This window comes from Sceloporus undulatus, chromosome 1, assembly GCF_019175285.1.
Source record: "Sceloporus undulatus isolate JIND9_A2432 ecotype Alabama chromosome 1, SceUnd_v1.1, whole genome shotgun sequence".
Taxonomy (NCBI): domain Eukaryota; kingdom Metazoa; phylum Chordata; class Lepidosauria; order Squamata; family Phrynosomatidae; genus Sceloporus; species Sceloporus undulatus.
The window spans coordinates 310,525,479-310,547,385 of NC_056522.1; the positions used below are offsets into that span (position 1 = coordinate 310,525,479).

General features: G+C 41.4%; 1 protein-coding gene across 1 annotated transcript in view; it reads left to right on the forward strand.

The window, feature by feature from the left end:
• Positions 1–21,907, forward strand: part of FUT8 (fucosyltransferase 8) — a 151,825-nt gene that overhangs the window by 70,275 nt on the left and 59,643 nt on the right. Inside the window, 1 exon segment of the mRNA XM_042445868.1 lies at positions 6,260–6,374. Coding sequence (XP_042301802.1) covers positions 6,260–6,374 — 115 coding nt within the window.

Consider the following 21,907-nt stretch of genomic DNA (forward strand, 5'->3'; position numbering starts at 1 on the left):
TAATCGAATGTCAGATAACCAAGACTCTACTGTGTGTGTGTGTGTGTACACACACACACACACACACACACACACAGAGTGTGCCCTCTCCTTATGCAGGGATCCGTTCCGGATCCCTCCGCTTAAGGGGAAATCAGCGCATGTTGAAGCCCCATAGAAAGTAATGGGGCTCGTGGCTGTGGTGCATGGCAGCGCGACAGGGTGCGCACACCATGGGCGTACACCCCATTAATTCTTCCGGGGCGCTGTGACGGGCTCTTCTGGTGCGGCTTTCAGTGTATGCTGAAAGCCACGTATGGCACACCTGTGTAAAATGTGGGCACACTGTGTGTGTGTGTGTGTGTGTGTGTGTGTGTGTGTGTGTGTGTGTATCCTTGACATTGGCATGGTATTGTCTACAGAATTGTTTACAGAGAGTCCCGCTTTATTCTATCATGTTTTCTGCATCCAAAAAAGAAAAAAAGAATAAGAATAGAATAGAATAGGAAAAAAAAGTAAAACAAAAAACAGCTTCTTTTTTGTTTCTGACAGACATCAGTGTCATCTATTAATCTGTCTTCATTTGTTTGGCATTTTTATACCTCTAATGAATCCAATCATATCATAATGAACGTATTTATGAATAGTATTTTTGAATCTTTTGGTAAGATAGATGTCCAAATTTAAAGTTATTCCTCATAAGGCTTGTTTTCCCAAACCTTTGGTTATCTTGGCTACCCTCCTCTGGGTATGTTCCAGGTTGTCAATATCCTTGAACTGCATGCTCAGAACTAGACATAGTACTTGTAATGTCTCCGGTTGTTCCATAGTTTGAGTACCTTGAACTTATTTCTTCTTCTTCTTCTTCTTGCATCTATAATTTTTTTCTGTATAGCTCCTCTGTTAAGTATCTCTAAATAGTGTTCTAGATCTCTTTTTAAAAATCATTTTTAGATAGTTTATAACTAGCTTGTGACATTTATTGGAATTATTTTATATTCGTAAAGTTCAGTGTAGGCTAATGAACTGTAAATGTTTTTAATTGTTATTCTGGAAGCCGTTTTGGGTCCCATCCTGGAAGAAAGGTGGCAAATAAAATGAATGAATGAATGAATGAAAGAATGAATGAATAAAATATAGTTTTCTGTATTTCAGTTGAGCTTGAGTTATTAAAGTGAAAAAATATTCTTGATTGTGAGCTATTCACTTTTGTGTAAAAAAGGGATAATGTTTTGAAAATGGATTATAAAATATCTATTGATCAATTTCCTCCCTCTGCAAGAAAGATTTTAAAAAAAACCAATGCAGTTTTTGAAGTCTCTTCACAATCCATCACCAGTTCTGCACAATATTCGCATGTCGATTTTTGCACAGAAAATGCTATTTTCTGTGCAGGAAATAACATTTTCTGCCCATCAAAATTATTTCATAGAATTGTAGAGTTGGAAGAGACCACAAAGGCCATCCACTCCAACCCACTGCCATGCAGGAACATTTCTGCATGGAGATATTCTTTGTGCAGAAAATGCTGTTTTCAGTGAAAATCAATCATGTGCAAATCTTGTATACAATGTCCCCAATTGTAGCATTTGTTGCATGGGAAACAGCTATTAATTTCTGTGCGTAAATAGTTCTTTTCTTTGAAAAAGAAGAATGTGTGAATTTTATGTAGAATAAGTCCCAAACTGCGAAGATTCTTGTTGGTCCAGAATTCTTATCCTCGGGGTTTCTTAATAGTAAAAAAACCAAATATTTTTCATTTAAAAAAAAAATCAAATATTCTTTCTATTCCTAGAACGTATAAAATTATTTGGTAAGAGTGCATATAAAATGAGAAAGATGTAATTTAAAAGAGCCCTGGTGGCCACTCACTCAAAACCATAAGGTTGCGAGTTCAATACCAGCGAAAGGCCTCAAGCTCGACTCAGGCTTGCATCCTTCCGAGTTCGCTAAAATGAGTACCCAGATTTTGGGGGGCAATTAGCATACAATTTGTAAACCGCTTAGGGAGTGCTTAAGTGCACTGATAAGTGGTATGGAAATGTACTTGCTATTGCTAATTTAGTAGAGACCTCTTCACTGATAATCCTTTCATTATAATTTCTCTTTGTTCCTGTGTTTTCATTAATTTATTATTTTTAATATTTTTGTCTGATCAATGGAGTTTAAATGTATATCAAAGAATAAGGAACCCTATTTTTCTCAATTTTAACATATGTTCCACAGTCTTTCTCTTTATTACACTTATAACAAAAGCCACTCTTCATTGGTTAGAGTTTCAACATAATGCCCAATTTGAATTATTCCAAATATTTCTCTTTACCCTGTTTAATATCAAACTCTTGGAGGAAGTATATATAACCTCTAGCAAACTCCCTTCTTTCTTGGGTAAGAATATATTTCTTACGTTCATATTTTTGTTTAAAATGAACAGTTCAAAAAGTGCTTCAAATGAAGACCATGACCCTGAACAGATGGGCCAAATGAAGTGGCTTCCAGCTGTTTCAGGGGCATGGTGTTTACATGATGCACTCCCCCAAAGCAGCCTGAAGCCATTCTGACGTAATGCTTCTGATTCTTTGGTCCAAAGCAAAAAAGAGCCGGGATAATCCAGTTCCTGGCATTGCAGCTTGGGTCCTGCAGGGCCATGCAGTTGCTGTTGTCCCGGCCCACTTGCGGCTGGAGCGGTCTTGGGTCCTCCTTCCCACCTGTCTGCTTTGGCTCCATGTTAAATTTTTAATGTTAAAATTTATATTGAGGAAATGTTGAATGATTAAGGATTGTCTAGGGCTGAAGTGAAATGGTTTACTTCACTAAAGGTTTTCACACCTTGCCAATTGTTATTAAGAATGTTTATTTTAAAGCGTATACAGGAAGTATATAAAATGCCTATATTGTTTATTTTGTTTTTAAAAAACTGGATTCTTTTCATTTTGCTAATGGCTAAGGATGTGCATCATTAAACATCATTGTCAGTCGTAACTTTCCTTTTTGCCCTGACAGAATCACTGGTATACAGTCGGCCCTCTGTATCCAGGGATTCAACCGTGGCTTCTACATATATAAAAGAAACCTTGATTTTGCCATTTTGTACAAGGGACTTCACTGTATTTAATGGGAATTGAGCATCCATGGATTTATGGAACCAAACCCCTGTGGATACCAAGGACTAAATTTTGTGATTTAGTCAGTCTTTTAACTGTTCTTTCTTCTATTCCCACTGGTATTTCAATTCCTACAGCTACTGAAATGTCCAAATCAAGAAATATCTGACATACAAACTGCCTATTTCTGGCATACATGTTAATGAATCACCTTTTCACTATTTTCTGGGGTTCCTCTAAATTTCAGGTTATGTTTACACTTTATTTTTGTAACATATCTTCTTTTTTATTCAAATTAATTTTTGTAGGATTCTTATTACTTAATTTTGAAATATGATGTTTCCTCTAATACTGTATGTTCAATTGCTCTGTAATCTTAACAATTTGTTATTCCAGTTTATCTCAGTTTTGAATTTTTAAATTTCTGATCCTTTAAATTTAATGCTTTCAGAACTTTATTTTCTTGTTATTCTTAAATATGTTGTATTTTGGTCTTCCTTTTTCCTCCTCCACAATTTTCTTTATTGAAGCTGCTAGGACTAGGTTAATATTCTTGATCTCTTTCTTTAGCTACAATGCAAATATTTTCACTAATTTTTCAATTAGAAAACTTTGGGGCAAAACAGACCCTCCTTTTACACTGCTGTTTTAGCGCTGCACGCTCTGAAGCTGCATTAAAGCTGCGTTCACATTACCCAGCTGCCCACACCTGGGCTGGCTTCCAGGTGCTCCAAAGACGTGGCGTCTACATGCTGCATGCCATCAGAGCACCTGAAAGCCAGTGGGGCAGAAAAGCCAGCTTTATACTGGCACAAAAAGGAGTGGCTATTTGCCTCTTCTTTTTGGGCTGGCAAAAAGGCGGATTGGGGCTGTGACATGTGGTTGCTGCAATCCCAATCTGGCTTTCTCAGGCGTAGCTTCAAACTGCCCCTTTGGGACCGTCTGTTTAGCTCCTTCCTTGAGTATGCCATCCTTTCGAACTCTGTTTCTAATTCTAATTGGATTACTGAAAGTGTTTTACTTATTGACACTAAAGGGTCTTGATTCTTGTTTCTTATTCAAGAAAACCTTGAGTTACTTGGAGATTTTTCTAATACAATTTTGTTTTTTAATTTTGCTTTTTGATCTCCTCGCATTATTATTACTTTTTATTGTTACATTTTTATAACTTTCTGTCATTATTGATTCTCCCAATGCAAAAGTCCTAATTTAAAAAAAATGAAATGAAAGAGTAATAACAATCTGTCCCTATAGCTCTTTTAAGAATATTAAGCCAATTAAACAATGTAACATCTCTATGTTTTTTGTCATGGTATCTGTGCTTCACACATGGGATCTGCATCTGCAAAGAGAAACATCTTGAAAGCTTAGTTTTGTGGAAGCCCTATCCTCTCTCTATAAGTGCCCCTGGCTGGTGCCATTTTCACAGTTTGTCATATCCTTAGTGGCAGCATCTCTCTGAAGAATCTTTAGATTCAGCTTTCTTCTTCCTTCCTATTTGTTGATCTCTTAGAGGCCTATGGGCTCTTGGGTACTCTTCAAGAACTATGTCATTTACTGCCAGAAAGTCTCCCATGGCCACAATAAATGCCTCCTTTGCCTTGGTGAGGACCATAACCCTCAAATGTGCAAAATCTGTTACCACAAATCCGTGTAGGATTAGAGCAGTTTGACTCAAACTGTTTCTGCTTGACCAAGCTGTCTGGCCATCCCCCTTGCACCTATATGATTGGCCTGCAAACCCTTTGGATTCCTCATTATCCTCTTTGGTGGATAGGATCATACTGATCATGGTACTGCACCTTCTATCTCAACCATGGTATCACTACTGATGGGCCTCAGTACTGCTGACCTCAAGGCTGTTCCATTTCAAGACAAGTCCCATAAGGTTAGGTGGGTCCATAAGGATACTATGTACCCTAAGAAAAAGAGGCAGAAAAGGGCTGGAAAGTCCCTACCCAACAACCGGAGTGACATTCTCTGCCAGTAGCCCAAACAGGAACACCCTTGGAGGTACCACAGTTGTAACATAATCAGAGAAGATCACCCAAACAAATAAACTCTTCTTGTGGACAGCTGTTAATGTTTGGCCATGATGGTAACAAGGATTCCAAATCCATTTGCCTAGTAGCAGAGGCCAAACTAATTTCATTAGTTAAGTCTGGCATTGGTTAAGCCTGATTTTATTAGTGTGCACCAGTTCGTTTATTTCTAATTCAACAAGACTGAATTAGTTTGAGCCAATTGATCATTTAAGTGTTGGCAGTGTTTACCAAGAACCTATATTTTCTTGAATTGCAAAACAAAATGTATTTTCAGGATATTCTGAGAGTGCCATACTGTGCATAATGCACTGCAAAGGAAACTAGAGAAAGATGAAATAAATGAATTTCTCTTAAAATCTTTGGACGTTGAGATTCTGAATGTATATATTGTTCTAGATATTTAAAATTCTTGACCTGTTAATCAAACTATTTTGACAGTTTATGGATAAAGAGAAAATATGGCTATTTTTCACATTTTGACAACTCCTCTAATATTTGCCCTCTATTTCTAACCCACACCTTTGTCTGGCACTAGCAAACTGAAAGTGTTTCAAAATAAACTGAACAGCAGGGAGGCTATATAGCAAACTTATTTTAAGATATTTGCATCTTTTCTTCTCAGTGTTTGGTGGCAATGACTCAATTTAGTAAAAGTTATTATGGCAGCCTGTCTGTGCCAAGGGATTTACTTCATTGCTGCTTTTGTTAGGGGGAAAAAGTAAACTCTGTAGAAATGTGTGTTTGTGGATGGGGAGGGAGGGAGAGTGTTTAGTGGGCCCTTGGTATCCACTGGGGTTTGATTCCAGGACCCCCTTTTCATGCCATGGATGCTTGAATCTGTGCATAAAGAATCTTTGGATACAGAGGGCTGACTGTAGATCTGATTCCCCCCCCCCCCTTGGAATATTGCATTTTTATATGGATTAGAGACTGGAGAACATGTTGAGTATGGGTGGAATGCACGCACGCACACACACACACACACACAGAGGTGGGTGGCTCTGGCAGTACAGAAGAAAAATATTTTTAAGATATGTTCCAAACTTTTTAAGTTCTGAAAATATAGTTTTCATTTTGTCATTGTTTCTTTTGATTATTTCTTTGTTGTTTTTAATTTTTTTAAACAAACAGGTCAATAATGACAGATCTGTACTACCTCAGTCAAACAGACGGAGCTGGTGATTGGCGAGAAAAGGAAGCCAAAGATTTGACAGATCTGGTACAGAGGAGAATAACTTATCTTCAGGTAAGAATCTTTAGAGAGACTAGTTATATAGAAGGAAAACTATTAAAATAATATCTAAGCTAGTATGGGGTGAATGTGAAAAAACAGAAGCTGATTTTAGAAACTTTATGTATCCAGCAACTATACTGAATAAAATAATGAACATATTTCATATAATAGGTTATATCCAGTTATGTGAGACCATCAGTAGATTGCTAAACATGCTGGAAAAAGAAATTAGCCTCTTACAAACAGTCCCTAAATTTGCTTTTGGAAGGTCGCTTGTCTTTTTGGTGAGGAGAGAAAGAAAAGTCTTATTATGAGTATGAACACAAACAGATCATCTTTGAGACTAACTGAAAGAAAGAAGCTGGTAGCATGAGCCTTCATAGATTTGAGTCTACTTCTTCAGATGCAAGGAGTAGACTCAAGTCTAGGAAAGCTCATGCTACCAGCTTCTTTTTTCAGTTAATCTCAAAGATATTATAAGAGCCCTTTGCATACTGATTTTCCAGACTAACTCAGCTATGTCTTTGAATTCTACCACTGTGAGTATGAATGTCTGCTTGCATGGTGCCATATGGAACCTGATACATAATTGGACATTATGTGAGATCATTTTAATGAGCATGCTTAAAATGCATTTCCTGTTATTTACCTATAGAAATTAATTGTTATTTAGTTGATTCAACAGTCCTCTTCATCACTTAATTTTTAAAAAATTAAAGTTAACTGTACAGAGAGGAAATTTTCTTTGAGTGGCTGCTTGTTCTTTTGTCTAACCAATGTTGTGTAATTTCTCTTGGGCTTCCATGGAAATGTTGTTTCTTGTTGAAGTTGTTCAGTAAACTGTCTGAGTGTCCCACGCTGTGAAGAAGAGTAGGATTTTAGTGATTAACCTGAGGAGATCCAACCAGGATGTGGTGATGGAAGGGATGAGTGTGGGATATGAGGAGAGAGGTTTGGCAGTTTTGAAATGTGAGATAAGGAAAAATAATGAGAGAGTTGGAAAAGACCCCAGGGCCATCCATTCCAACTCCCTGCCATGCAGGAATACACAATCAAAACAGTCCTGACAAATATCCATCTAGCCTCTGGTTGAAAACCTCCAAAGAAGGAGACTCCACCACCCTCTTAGGCAGTGTATTCCACTGTTGAAAAACTCTTGCCATCAAAAAGTTTTTCCTAATGTTTAAGTGGACTTTCTTTTGCTGTAGTTTTAATCCGTTGCTCCATGTTCTTAGTCTCTTAAGCAGCAAAAAACAAGCTCGCTCCATCTTCTATATAAAATCATTTCAAATATTTGAACAAGGCTACCATGTCACTTCTTAACCTTCTCATGTCCAGGCTAAACATACCCAGCTCCCTAAGGCACTCCTCATAAGGCATGGTTTTCTGACTTTTTATCATTTTGGCCACCCACCCCTGGAGACATTCCACCTTGTTATTATCCTTCTTGAATTGTGATGCCCAGAACTAGACACCATATTACAGGTGAGGTCGAACCAAAGAAGAATAGAGAGGTACTGGCGGGGTACAGACCGCCGCCAGTAGGTCCGCGGGGGAGCCGGAGCCTTCAGACGGCCCGACTCCCGCGCGGACCGAAAAAAGAAGCTCCAAAATGGAGCTTCTTTTACCGTCGCGTTTGCGACGTAGCGAGGCGCCAGGGGCGCGCTCGCTATGTCACAAGCGGCGCGACACGTCTGGACGCTGTGCGTCCAGTACGTAAAGATGGCGGCGCCCATGTAGAAGGGGCGCCGCCATCTTGTACGGACAGAGTCCGTACTAGGCCCAGGGGCGTCTATAAGAGACGCCCCTTTTTTAAAATGGGACGTCCGGAGGACGTCCCAAATGCCGGTGCAGAAAGCACCACTGTTACTTCCCTTGATAGCATTTAGCTTCTATTCATGCAGGCTAGTATCGCATTGGCTTTTTAGCTGCCGCATCAAACTGTTAACTCATTCAGCTTGTGATCTACTAGGACTTCTAGATGCCTTTCACATAAACTTGTCAACTCAGGTGTCACCCATACTATATCTAAGGATTTCGTTTTTTTCTGCCTCAGTGTAGTACCTTAGCTTTATCCCTGTTGAAATTAATTTTGTTAGTTTTGGCCCAGCTTTCTAACCTGTTAACACTATTTTGAATTCTGATCCTGTTGTCTGATATATTAGCTGTGTGTTGTGTGCCTTCAAGTTGTTTTTTGGGCTCATGAACCTATCAAAGGGTTTTCTTGGCAGGTTTTTTCAGAGGGGTTTGCCACTGCCATCCTTCGAGACTGAGAGAGTGTAGCTTGCCCAAGGTCACCCAGTGAATCTTCATGGCTGAACCAGTATTCAAGCCCTGCTCCCCAGAGTCACAGTCCAACTCTCAAACCAACTCTCAACTCTCCTAATATGGCATCAAATTAGATAAGCATGCCCTCTATTCCATCATCGTAGTCACTAATAAAGATGTTGAATAGCATTGGGCGCAGGACAGAATCCAGCTGCACCCCACTAGTTACTTTTCTCTAGGATGAAGAGAGTATTGGTGAGCATCCCATGGGTTTGGTCAGTCAACCAGTTATAAATTCACCTAATAGTAGCCTTGTGTAGCTCACATTTTAGCCTTTGTGCAAGAGTACCATAGGGGAACTTGTCAGATGCCTTACTAAAATCAAGATATGCTATATCCACAGCATTCCCTTCATCATCCTAAGTTGTAATTCTCAAAAATGAGATAGGATTCGTCCGGCATGACTTGTTTTTGAGAAACCAATGTTGACTTTTAGTGATTATACCATTCCTTTATAAACGCTTACAAACTGCTTAATGATCTGCTCTAGAATCTTTCCTGGTATGGATGTTGGGCTGACTGGGTTGTCTTCTTTTACCCCCCACCTTTGAAAATGGAGACAACATTTGCCCTCCTCCTGTTGGCAGGGACTTGTCCTGTTGTCAAAGAGTTCTCAAAGATTATTGCCAATGGTTCTGAAATTACTTCTGCCAGTTCTTTTAATACTTTTGGATGTAGTTAATCTGTCCTTGGATACTAGAATTTGTTTAGAATAGCCATCTTCACCTACCATATATACTCAACTATAAGTCAAGAAATTTATGTCCCAAAATGGACTCCAAAATCATGGGTTGACTTACATACAGGGCAATAAGTTAATACTGCTTATAAAGGTCTTAAAAGAAGTGCCCACCCTTTCCTCATAGCCAGGGATCTTTAAACTGCTCCTGTTTGAGTCCCTGCACATGCTCTCTTCTGTGTTTGTGTGTCTTATCCCTCAGCCTTCCTTCGTAGTCAGAGCTAACAAACAGCTGGTGGGAGAGAGAGCTAATCTCCCTGTTGCCTCTTCTGCCTTCTGGACAATTGTCTGCAAGATAAGTGAGGAATTTGTTGGACCTTATATTCTTGGTAGAGTTTGACTTTGAAGAAATATCATCCAATTCCTTAGTCTGGTTTAGATGTCTGTTGTAAACCCTCATCATGATTTCTTTTTCTCCCCCTTAATTTTTATCCAGATGTTCTCAACCTGGCCTTAAATTACGGATCTCTTCACAGATGTAAACATCTTTGACATATTAATGTTATTCCTCCTCCTTTCCTGCTTGGTCTTGCTCTCTGAAATAGATTATGCCACTCTATCACTACATTCCAATCATAAGACTCATCTCACAGGTTTCAAAGAAGTAAAAAAATGAAGTAAATGAAATGAAGTAAATCAAATAGTGATGCCTATTATATCATATTTGGTATGTGTTAAAAGTCCATGTTTATACAGTATATTTATTTTTATTTCCCATGCATTAGTGTAGAAACATGGATCATTTCCCCAAGCTGCTTACTGAAGTTTTTTTCTTTTTCTTTCCATGGGTGGGTTTTCCTCCTATTTGCCCAGTTCTCTCTATAACTTCCAGGCTATTATTTCTAGCACTTGATGAACTTCTGCCCTCAAGAAAACTGTCTCCCTCTCCCACATTTAAAGCCCTTCTGATCAGGTTTGTGAGACTCTTGGCAAAAGCCTTCCTGCCAACTTCTGTGAGGTTGATATTTTGGGTGATGAACCTTGCCCGTGGTCCCGGTCTGGTGCCAACTGGATGAAGATGCCGGTTCATCTGCAACTCAGGATCAATGCAAAAACTCCAAACAGGCTTTGTAGCTTGCTGGAACAATGCCTAGTGAAACAGCTGTTTAATTAAAGAATCAGACTCCAGCTGTTCAATCCTTAGAGGGCTTTATTTCTTTGTTTCCAAATAACACGAGCTAGTTACTACAATACAAAAACTCTTACTGTCACACCAACTCTCAGACTCCAAACTCCCAGAATTCACTAGTACAGTGTTTGTTTTCTTATGTACAACATTCCCACGATGTGACTACTAGGCCAGCCTCCTTCTTGTACAAGTTGCTATGCAACATAGAAACCAATCCTTGTTCAGACTGAAGACATATCATATTTACATTTAGTCTTGTTCATTTGACCTTGAACTGTGTCTGTGGCTCAGGCTTCTGGCCTCCAATTGTAGCCAATTTAGACTTCTGCAGACATTGTCACATCTGAACATTTTTACCTTAAATATACATTAACATACTTGCCAGAAGTCCATTTTCATGAAACTGCAGACCATGGTCCAGGAAGCCAAATCATTCCTGTTGGCACCATCTGGGAAGCCAGTTTTTCACCTCCACTATTCTTCTCTCCCTTCCTGGGCTGTGTCCTTCAAGCAGAAGAAGAGACAAAATGACAACTTGTGCATGAAGGTCCTTCAGCTTTCTATCCATAACCTCAAAATCCCTTATAATGTCATGAAAGCTATACCTTGCAGTGTCATTGGTTCTCTTGTGTACCAAAGGAAAGGGATAACAGTCAGTGAGTTTGATGAATCCTGTCAACTCTGTTGTATCGCAGATTTTTGCTCTGCTGACACCTCTCGAAAAAAGCAAATCAATTTTTCTTTTCTCGTCAGCAAGCAGGATCCCTACCACCCACACACATCTCTTCTGAGGATTGTTAGGAGACATTCCATGCGCTGAAACTTCCAAAGTCAGCTGCATATTCTCAGAGGACTGACACTGTTGTCCTTGTTACTGTCCCTCAACATCACTGATAATGGAGAGAGCTTTAAATTGATTCTATAGCTCCAGACTCACAGACCGATCCCTGACCCGTCTGTTTCTTTGTTTCACATTCCTCCAAATGTCTATCTTTTGTGTTTGGGAACTGATCTCTTCCTTGGAGACATTCCTTGTGTGTTCCTCATCCAGGAAGTCTGCTCCACTGTGTCCAAAAAAAACTCAAGCTCCGTAAGATGCTGAAGAATAGATATATAGGCCTGAAATTGCTGTATCTTCTCTTCCAGCAGGGCAAACAACTTGCACTTGCTTCATGCATAGTTACCCACATCCTCCAGCAAGAACAGAAACATACTACAACTGTTTCAAGTGATTGCTGCAACTCCCTCACCATTCATATTCAGTGGTCTTAAGTAGGCAATGAAACAGAACTCCAGACCTTCTTTGATAAACTCTCCTGCTAAACACCAATGTAGAACATGTATTGGCCTTGCCTGTTAGATGAGCTTCAAGTATCTGACTCACTTCCTCTCAGCAGATGCCTTGTCACCCTAAGATCAGGTGCTCAGGAAAAGGACTCAGGCCTACACACAAAAGAACAATGGAACACTTACAAACTCACAAGCAAGCCTCCTCCCAGCTCACACAAACAAAGAGCCTTGACCCAATAAGCTCTCCCCAAGGATTCTCAAGGGATCAAAAGGTTTAACTGAACAGGTAAAAGCTCTCCTTATGCCAGGGCCGGCTCTAGATATTTGGCCATCCTAGGCGAGAAATATTTTGGTGCCCCCCCCCCCCCCCGGTAGCCCCTCAAAATGTAAGAAAAATGTAGGATATGATGTATGGCAAAATGTAGGACAAATTGTAGGACGTTCAAAAATGAAGAACACAACCAACTAAAAGCCAAAAACATTAATAAAAAACAATATACCGTATTTTCCAGCATATAAGGCGACTCTTTAAGTCTGCTTTATGTGCCGGATTTTTATCCCAGAGACAGGCAAATGGCATAGCCACCTCCCTGTATCTGGGGTCCTTGCTGGGTCCTCTCCCAGCCAGCCGGCACTCGCGCTGGCTGGAGGGGGCCTCTCTGGAGGCCTGAAAGAGGATCCGCGGCAGCTGGGCTCTTGCCGCCATTTTTCTTCCAAAAGGCAGTGGAGAAGCGGCTCCAGAGCTGGCCGGGCCGGGGAAAAGAGCCAGCCCCTTACTCCTCACCGCCACTGCCGCTGGGGATCCTCCGATCCTCCAGAGGCTTCAGAAGTCCTCCGCGGGAGCTGCCGCCGCCACCGCCACCTGAGATCTTCCGCTCCTCCAGCGGCTCCTTCTGGGTAGAAGTCTGAAATATAGGATGTGTCCTATAAAAGGAGGCCAGAAAAGAGTCAAGCCTTGATATCTGGACCCCAAAACATATTCTAACTCCCAGAATCCCATAGCCATGAGCCAGAAAAGAGCAAAGCTTTGATATCTGGACCCCAGAACATACTCTAACTCCCAGAATCCCATAGCCATGAGCCAGAAAAGAGCCAAGCCTTGATATCTGGACCCCAGAACATACTCTAACTCTCAGAACCCCATAGCCTTGAACCAGAAATGAGTTAAAGCACTGCCAAACCTGGTTATTTCTCTCGTTCCTCCCTCCCTCTCCTCCAGGGCTTTTTGGCTCCTCCCCCCAGGCCCCACAAAAAGTTTAGGGGCGACACTTGCGCTCCTCCTGGCTTTGCCAGGGCAGGGAGGAGAGGAAAGGGGAGGAAAGGGCGCTTGTTGGAGCACGCGTGTGCATGCGCGCAGCCCCAAACAAACGCCAGAGTGCCACTTGCACTTCTCCTGAAGCCTAGAGGAGCACAATTGGCGCCCTGGCGTTTGTTTGGGGCTGCGCGCATGCACACGCACGCTCCAACAAGCGCCCTTTCCTCTCTTGGGGGCACACAGCCCAGCAAAGCCAGGAGGAGTGCTTTCAGCGTCCTGGAGCTGGAGCTGTGCACGCGCATGCGTGCACCAAAAGAAACACAAATGCCGCCCTTGACCTTTTTGCACCCCAGGCGACTTCCTATGTCACCTATATGCTAGAGCCGGCCCTGCCTTATGCTGTCTCTTCTACCATTCCCATACAAAATGCCTATTGGCCTTGCCTGTTACTCAAGGTCTGTTCACTAAGATCCAGAGACTGGGGCTGCAGCTGTATAGAGAACTAGTGACTTCTAGCTCCTTCCCCAGATTATGGAGGTGCGGATAATGTGATCAGAACAGATGGGTAAGGGGACAGATAGAAATAAGGGTGAAATCAGGAATGGGGAGATAGATATGGAGAGGGACAGATAGGGAAAATGACAGGTTCTAGTTGGGAGTGGGGGAGGAGAGTTGGTGGTAATCGTGCCTGGGGGAAGAGTTCAGGAAAGGTTCTTACACTGATACTAAAACAGTGAAACAAATGCATGCATGCCAGATGTTTAAACCTTCTGTTATTCTGTTATTTTGTTTTATGTATCATTCATTGGATGGTTTATGGGAGAAATCAGGTGTGGAAATACAAATCCATACCGAAGTTAGAACCCATTTGCTCATCCAGTGGGTACCTGAAATACTAAACTCAGAAAGTGATTTTAAGTTTTTGGGAGCAAGGTGAATGACAGGAGCCCCAAGGTCAATATTTGTTGAGCAGCTTGGAGTGAAATTGTATATTTGTTTCTTGGTTGCCTGCAGTGAATAACCAGTTAATGTGGGTTAAAAATGCAAGAGAAGTATTGTGCAGTACTTCCCTTATTACTGGGTCCATACTTTTTTTGGCTACGGAGCATCTTGGAAAAATAATGTAGGATACAGCCTTTAACTCCTTTAGATTACATGAGATATTATAGTGGCTAAGTATGTCATTCCGTTTGCCTTCATATCTTTCTGATCTCTTTCATCTGTGAAAATGCTAAAAGACATATTGAAAGGCTTACACTAGATAAGTGCACTATAAGATGTTGTTACAGGTGGATGCAGATAAAAATGATTTTGAGAACTGAAACTTTTAAAGGATATGAGGCTTAATCCAAAATAAGAACACATTGATGATAGAGATATCTACAAACTGGTATTTTAAAAAGAGATTAGAATTAATAATATGGATGTTAAGACTGCATCACGAGAGGCAAAACAGGGTCACCATCTTTGAGTTTGTGTATATTAAAGTATATTTGTGACTCTGTGTTCTACAATATCTCATTTTGAAGCAAAGATACAAGATTTGAAGCACTTCCTCTTCTTATTTTACATTATGAAAGAACAAGATGTTACATACAAGAAGAAGGCAGCGCTGCCATCCATCTCCTTGCTTGCTTGCTTCCTTCCCTCCCTGCATGCCTCTTTCCATTCCCACCAGTCACAGATTGTGCTAAGCAGTCAGCCAGGCTGCAGCATCTTCATCGGCCACACCTGGTTTGCCCCTCCTCCCCTGACCCCTCTGGTTTGTGCTTCTCAGCTGAGTGAGATGGGAGCCTGACTGAATATAGCCATATGCCTGTCATGGTGGTGTATGTGGGAACAAGAGAAAGGAAGGCCAAGAGGGATCTGTAACTGAGTGATTAGCTGGCCAAGAACATGAAGCAGAGGTAGTGGAGAAGGACCTGGCTGCTGTGCATAGTGTGATGTGTGTGGCAGCAACACCGAGGAGGTATCCCTGTTTTAATAATCATAGGATTTATTTATATGCCACCCAATCACTGGAAATCTGGATGGCTTACAACAGAGGGGATAATACAAGGCAATAACAATAAACAGGAATTAAAAAACAAAGGTAACATAGCAATGCATTAAACAATAACAATAAAATAAGATAGCAATTAACAATAGCAATAAATGTTTTCCTCATTCTACAACTAGCGAGGATGGAGAGTAGTGCATGGGGAGTTTGCCAATGGCCCACTCAAAGGGAGGAAATTAAGGCTTGGGGGCAGGTGGGTGGAGCTAAGTGGTGGTACTGCCTCCCCCCCCCCCCCCCCCCCCCAAGCAGAAGGAGAGGAAGGTTCTCCGGACCCCTTCTAATTTGTCCGTCCTGGCTGGGAAGTGCTGCTAGGGTGAGGAGAGTGGAATCGGGGCAGCCATGAATTGCAGGTAAATGAAACTGCAAATCCCATAGCTCCCATACTGGGGTTGTACTGTATTCCTAAGACAAGAATAACAGTGTTTTGTAGTGGTTTGAACATGGGACTTAGACTCTGGAGACTAGAAACATATAATCATAGAGTTGGAAGAGACCACAAGTTGGAACGGACCACATCCAGTCCAAACCTCCTGCCATGCAGGAACTCTCAATCAAAGCAACCCCAACAGATGGCCATCCAGTCTCTGTTTAAAAACCTCCAAGGAGGGAGACTCCACCACTCTCCAAGGGAATGTGTTCCACTGTCGAACAGCCCTTACTGTCAGGAAGTTCCTCCTAATGTTGAGGAGGAATCTCTTGTCCTGTTCTCTGGAGCAACAGAAAACAAACTTGCTCCCTCCTCCATGTGACATCCCTTCAAATATTTAAACAGGGCTATCATATCACGTCTTAACCTTCTCTTCTCCAGGCTAAACATCCTCAGCTCCCTAAGCTGTTCCACATAGGGCATGGTTTCCAGACCTTTCACCATTTTAGTTGCCCTCTGTTGGACACACACCAGTTTCTCAACATCCTTTTTGAATTGTGGTGTCCAGAATTTGACATAGTATTCCAGGTAGGGCATGACCAAAGCAGAATAGAGTGGCACTATTGCTATCTTTGATCTAGACACTACTGTATACGTCTATTGATGCAGCCTAAAATTGCATTGGCCTTTTTAGCTGCTGCATCACACAGTTGATTCATGTTCAACTTGTGGTCTACTTGGACTCCTAGATCTCTTTCACACATAGTCTTATTCAGCCTTGTGTCCCCCATCCCATATTTGTGCATTTCATTTTTCCGCCCTAAGTTTAGTACCTTACATTTCTCCATGTTGAATTTCATTTCATTTTGGCCCAGCTAGTCTATTCAAGTCATTGTGAATTTTGAACTTGTCCTCTGGGGTATTATCTACTCCTCCTAATTTTGTGTCATCTGCAAATTTGATAAGTATGCTCCCAATTCTGTCATCGAAGTCATTGCTAAAGATGTTGAATAGCACAGGGCCCAGGACAGAGCCCTGTGGCACCGCACTGGCCACCTCTCACCAGGATGAAAAGGAGCCATTATTGAGCACCCTTTGGGTCAGCAGGTCAACCAATAACAAATCTATGTAATACTAATCTTGTCTAGCCCACATTTTACAAGCTTGTTTACAAGAATGTCATGGGAAACCTTGTCAAAGGCCTTACTGAAATCAAGATATACTAAATCCACAGCAATCCCTTCATCTACCAAACTGGTAATTTTATCAAAAAAAGAGATCAGATTTGTCTGGCATGACTTGTTTCTCTGAAACCCATGTTGACTTTTTGTGATTATGGACTTGCCTTCTAGGTGTTCATAGATTCTCTGTATAATGATCTGCTCTAGAATCTTTCCTGGTATTGATGTCAGACTAACTTGACAATAATTGTTGGGATCCTCTCCTCCCACCCCTTTCTGAAGATAAGGACAATGTTTGCCCTCCTCCAGTCTGCTAGGACTTCTGTTCTCCAGGTGTTCTCAAAGATTATTGCCAATGGCTCCGACATTACATTTGCCAGTTCTTTTCATACCCGTGGATATAGTTCATCTGGTCCTGGAGACTTATATTCATTTAGATTAACCAGGTATTTCTGTACTATCTCTTTACTTATTCTGTGCTGAAATTCCCCTATTCTGTCCTCTGCTCCTTTATCCTCAAGTTGAGCATCCTTTGCCTTTTCTGAGAAGACTGAAACAAAGAAGGTGTTGAGTAATTCTGCCTTTTCTCTGTCCCCTGTTAGCATTTTGCCATCTTCTCTGATCATTGGCCCTACCATTTCCATCTTCTTTCTTTTGCTGTGGACATAACCCAAAAAGACTCTTTTATTGTTCTTAACCTCTCTAGCATTCTGTGCTTTAACTTTTCTGGCTTTACCTCTACACATACTCACTATTTATTTGAATTCCTCTTTGGTGATTTCCCCATTTTTCCATTTCTTATACATGTTCCGTTTAAAACTTAGCTCAGCTGAAAGTTCCTTAGTCATCCACCCTGGTTTCTTGAGACACCTCCCATTTTTCTTCCTCGCTGGAACTGTTTTAAATTGTGCCTTCAGTATCTCTCTTTTGAGAAACTCCCATCTATCTTTAACTCCCTTCTCTTTTAGTATTGCTGATCACGGGATCACTCCCAGTATCTCTCGGGGGCGTGTTACAGGCCGCTGGATTGCGGCGGTCTGGCTCCGCCTCTGCTTTCAGCGTCCTGGAGCCGCAGCGGCCAAACCGCGCGGCTCCCGGACACTCCGAGGAAGGAGCGTGGAAATCGCGCTCCTTCCTGGGCCCCGGAAGAGATGGCGCGAGGCACTAGTCACGCACTTGCAGCGTCACTTCCGGGGTGCGACGTGCGGACGCACAGTGTCCGCAACGTCAATATGGCGGCGGCCGTGTGGAACGGCCGCCGCCATTTGTCATGGACTCTGTCCGTGATAGGGTTAGGAAGAGACGCCCTTTTTTCAAACTGGGACGTCCTCAGGATGTCCCTAATGGCGGTCTGTAACCCGCCTAAGTTTACCAAAATCAGCTGTCCTAAAGTCTAGAATGTCTGACTATGTCTGGCTTCTCCTTTCCACTGTATAACAAATTCCAGAGGAACATAATCACTCCCACTTACACCCCATTAACCAAGTTATCCCTGTTAGTTAGGATCACAAGCTGACCCCCTTGTCTCCTCTTCCAACTTTTGGATAATGAAATTGTCTTCAAGGCAAGTGAGGAATATGCTAGACCTTGAGGATTTGGCTGAATTTGAATTCCAGCAAATATCAGGATAGTTGAAGCACCCATCACTACTACATCTCTCCTTTCTGAGTGTGTGGTCATCATTTCTAGAAAGGCATCATCCAATTATTCCATCTGACTTGGGGGGTCTGTAGTAGACTCCCACAATAACATCCCTGTTATTTCCCTCCCCTTTAATTTTTATCCAGATGTTCTCCACCTGGTTTCCAGGATTGATGTCCTGGATCTCTTCACTGGTGTAAATATCCCTGACATAAAATGTTATTCCTCCTTCTTTCCTGTTTGGCCTATTTCTCTTAAAAAGGTTATACCCTGCTAGTACTACATTCCAATCATGAGACTCATCCCACCAGGTTTCAGTGATGCCTATTATATCATATTTGCATTGTTGTGCTAGGAGTTCAAGTTCATCTTCCTTATTTTCCATGCTCTGTGCATTTGTGTAGAGACATCGAAGACCATGCCCCCCAGTATTTGCTGCCTATGCAAGTTTTTTGGGGTTTTTTTGCCTCCCACTGTTGGGTCCTTGCACTGTTTGCTTTGCTCCCTCTGTCAGTTTGACTATTTTCTCCAGCCCTTTTGCCTTCAGAATGCTGTTTCCCTTCCCCACATAACCTCCTGATCAAATTTTTGAGACTATTGGCAAAAATATTTTGCCACCTGGCATCCATCCCTTGCCAGAAGTCCCCCTCTCATGGAACCCCAGCCCATGATCCAAGAATCCAAATCGTTCTTGGCAGCACCATCTGCAGAGCCAGTTATTCACCTCTGCTACTTTCCCTTCCGGACCATACCCTTCAACAGGGAGAAGAAATGAGATAATATCCCGCGCATCCATCTCTTTCAGCTTCCTACCCAGAGCTTCATAATCCCTTCTGATATTCTGAGGGCTGTGCCTTGCAGTATCATTGGTTCCCGCATGGGCCAAAAGAAAGGGGTAACAGTCAATAGATTTGACAAATCTTGTCAGCCTTTCTGTCACATCACAGATCCTTGCCCCAGGGAGACAACACACCTTCCAATACATCTTGTCTGGCCGACAAACCACGGCTTCGTTAACTCACAGGAAGGAGTCCCCACCATCACCACATGCCTCCTCCGAGGCTTAGCAGCAATTTTTCCCTGTGGTGGTACTCTCACGCTCCCCTGGTCTGTCCCTGAAGTCTGTCCCTGCTGTGTTCCTCATCATCCCTGATAATAGAGAGAGATTCAAATCAATTCTGTACCTGCAAGCTCACAGAACAATCTCTCATTTCCCTACTTCTGTGTGTGACATTCCTCCAACTTTCTACTTTGGTTGTATGTGAAATGACCTCCTCCTCCCCTGCAACTTCCTCTGTGTGTTTCCCGTGCAAGACCATCCGGCCTGGTCTGTTCAGGAAAACATCTTGCTCTCTAAGATGCTGAAGTGTAGATACCTGGGCCTCCAGCTGCTGGACTTTCTCTTCCAAGAGGGCTACCAACTTGCAGTTGGTGTAGGTGAAGTTCCCCACAACTGTTGCAGGTGACTGCAGTAGGTCCCCCAGTGTCCATACTGAGAAGTCTTAAGGAGACACTGAACAAGACTGTGAGCTTCCCCTGCTAAACACCAGTGTAAAGAACCCTTGTTGGCTTGGCCTTTGTCCCTAAGCCTCTGTTAGTGAGCTCAGTCAACTGGGCCTATAGTTATTTAGAGATCTCCTGGCTACTAGCTCCTTCCAGAGGTGAGTCTCTGACTCACCTTATCTGAGCAAAAATCCCCATAAGTCCCTTAAGGAAAAAAGTGAAAAGAAAAAGTGAAAAATTAAAGGAGCCGCCCTCCAACACTGTCCACAGGTCACTTTCTGCTCTACTCCAAAACCTCCTTGACTATAAAAAATAAAAATGAATATAAATATAAAAATTTGCATGCCATTAGGCATTCGTCTCTGCCAGCAGTTATATAGAATTAGGTTCCTAGCTCCACCCCCCAGTGACCCACAGAAGTGGCTCACAGTTTAAAAGTTTAAGAACTCACTCAACCAAAATGGGTACAGAGAACCAGCCTTTCCTCTTGCAAGGAATAGTAGTAGAAGACTCTTTTAAAATTGTCTGCTTCTCTCCACTCTCTGATCATTTTTATAACTTAAATATTCTTCATCTTAAATACTGTATGTTTAATAACCCAGAACAAGAAAGTGCAAAAACTGCTGAGATTCTACTTCATGAGATGATTTAAAGAGAAGTGTTTTGTGTTTTTGCACTGCCTTTGATAAATGTTCCCTTGAGTTATGTAAAAATGATAGATTTTCATGTGCTTTCGGAGGCTGTAGTTTTTTGCCTATTGTTGAAGTTCAAAGTGATAGCTGTTTTCTTTTTATCAATGCTCATGTGAATAGTGTTACAGTGGCCCTTTGTTATCCACTGGGATTTGGTTCCAGAACCCCCGGTGGATACCAAAATTCATAGATGGTCAAGTCTTACTAAGTACAGTGGCATAGTAAAATGATGTCTCTGATATAAAATGGCAAAATTGAGGCTTGCTGTTTGGAATATATATAATATCTTCAAGCTGTGGATGGTTAAATCTGTGGATAAGGAATCAGTGGATATAGAGGGCTGACTGTACATCATGATGTGTCATTGGACCCAGAAAAAGGAAAAATAAGAGAGGAGAGCCCACAGCCACTACCATTATGAAGTTTGTTCCCATAATTCATTTTCCATCTACCATCTGTGAAAGTTTCTAAACTGTCCTTTTTTAGTCTACAAATAGTCTCATAAAAGTTTGTGTGTGTGCATATGTACAAGCATGTGTGTGTGTTTATAAAGGGAGGTTGATCTTATATTAGTGTGGATTTTTAGCATAGTTCTGTTACATGATTCAAATGCTGGAAGTATAATGCTTCTTATGCAAACCTTATTCATATGTGGTGGACATTTCATGTTGCTTATAATTGGCTGCCGTTTGTAATTATTATCTCAGTCACAGTGGGACATAACAGATTTAGACTCAATGTTAAGTACAATTAAATTCATAAAAGATGTGAGAATCATGTAAATTGTTAATAATGGGCTTATTATCTCTGTAAAAATGGACCTAGTCTAACATGGGGGGGAAACAACTCCTGTTAAAACAGAGTACATATTGAATTGCATTGAATTAACCAATATGACTGAGTGCAGTACTTAGAATGAATGGTATTCAATTATTAATCAGCATAGTTGAAAAGTGAGGATACCCTGTAGGAAACTGGTATACATATTATGGCCATAAAAGCTTGTAGAAAACCTGAATTAGCTGTTCTTTCTGTTGTTAGTTTTGTATAGGCTTTGTCTTTTGGAAATCTTTCTGGAGCATATAAAAATAAAAACTGGGGAAAAATGAAGTGCACCTCACATGATTACATCATTCCACTTGCTCTATTTTGTTTGTATTAATTGAGTGTTACTTATCTTGTGAAACAATGCATTTCTAAAGAAAGTCAATTTTCTATATAAAACTATACATGGGATATTATCATCCTACATCGCACAAGGTAATTGAATCATGCTGCAACATAAAATCTGAATTGGCAAGTGAGAGCAATTTAAAATATCCATAGCGGAATTTAGCTAGTATCCTGAACTGTTTTTGCTT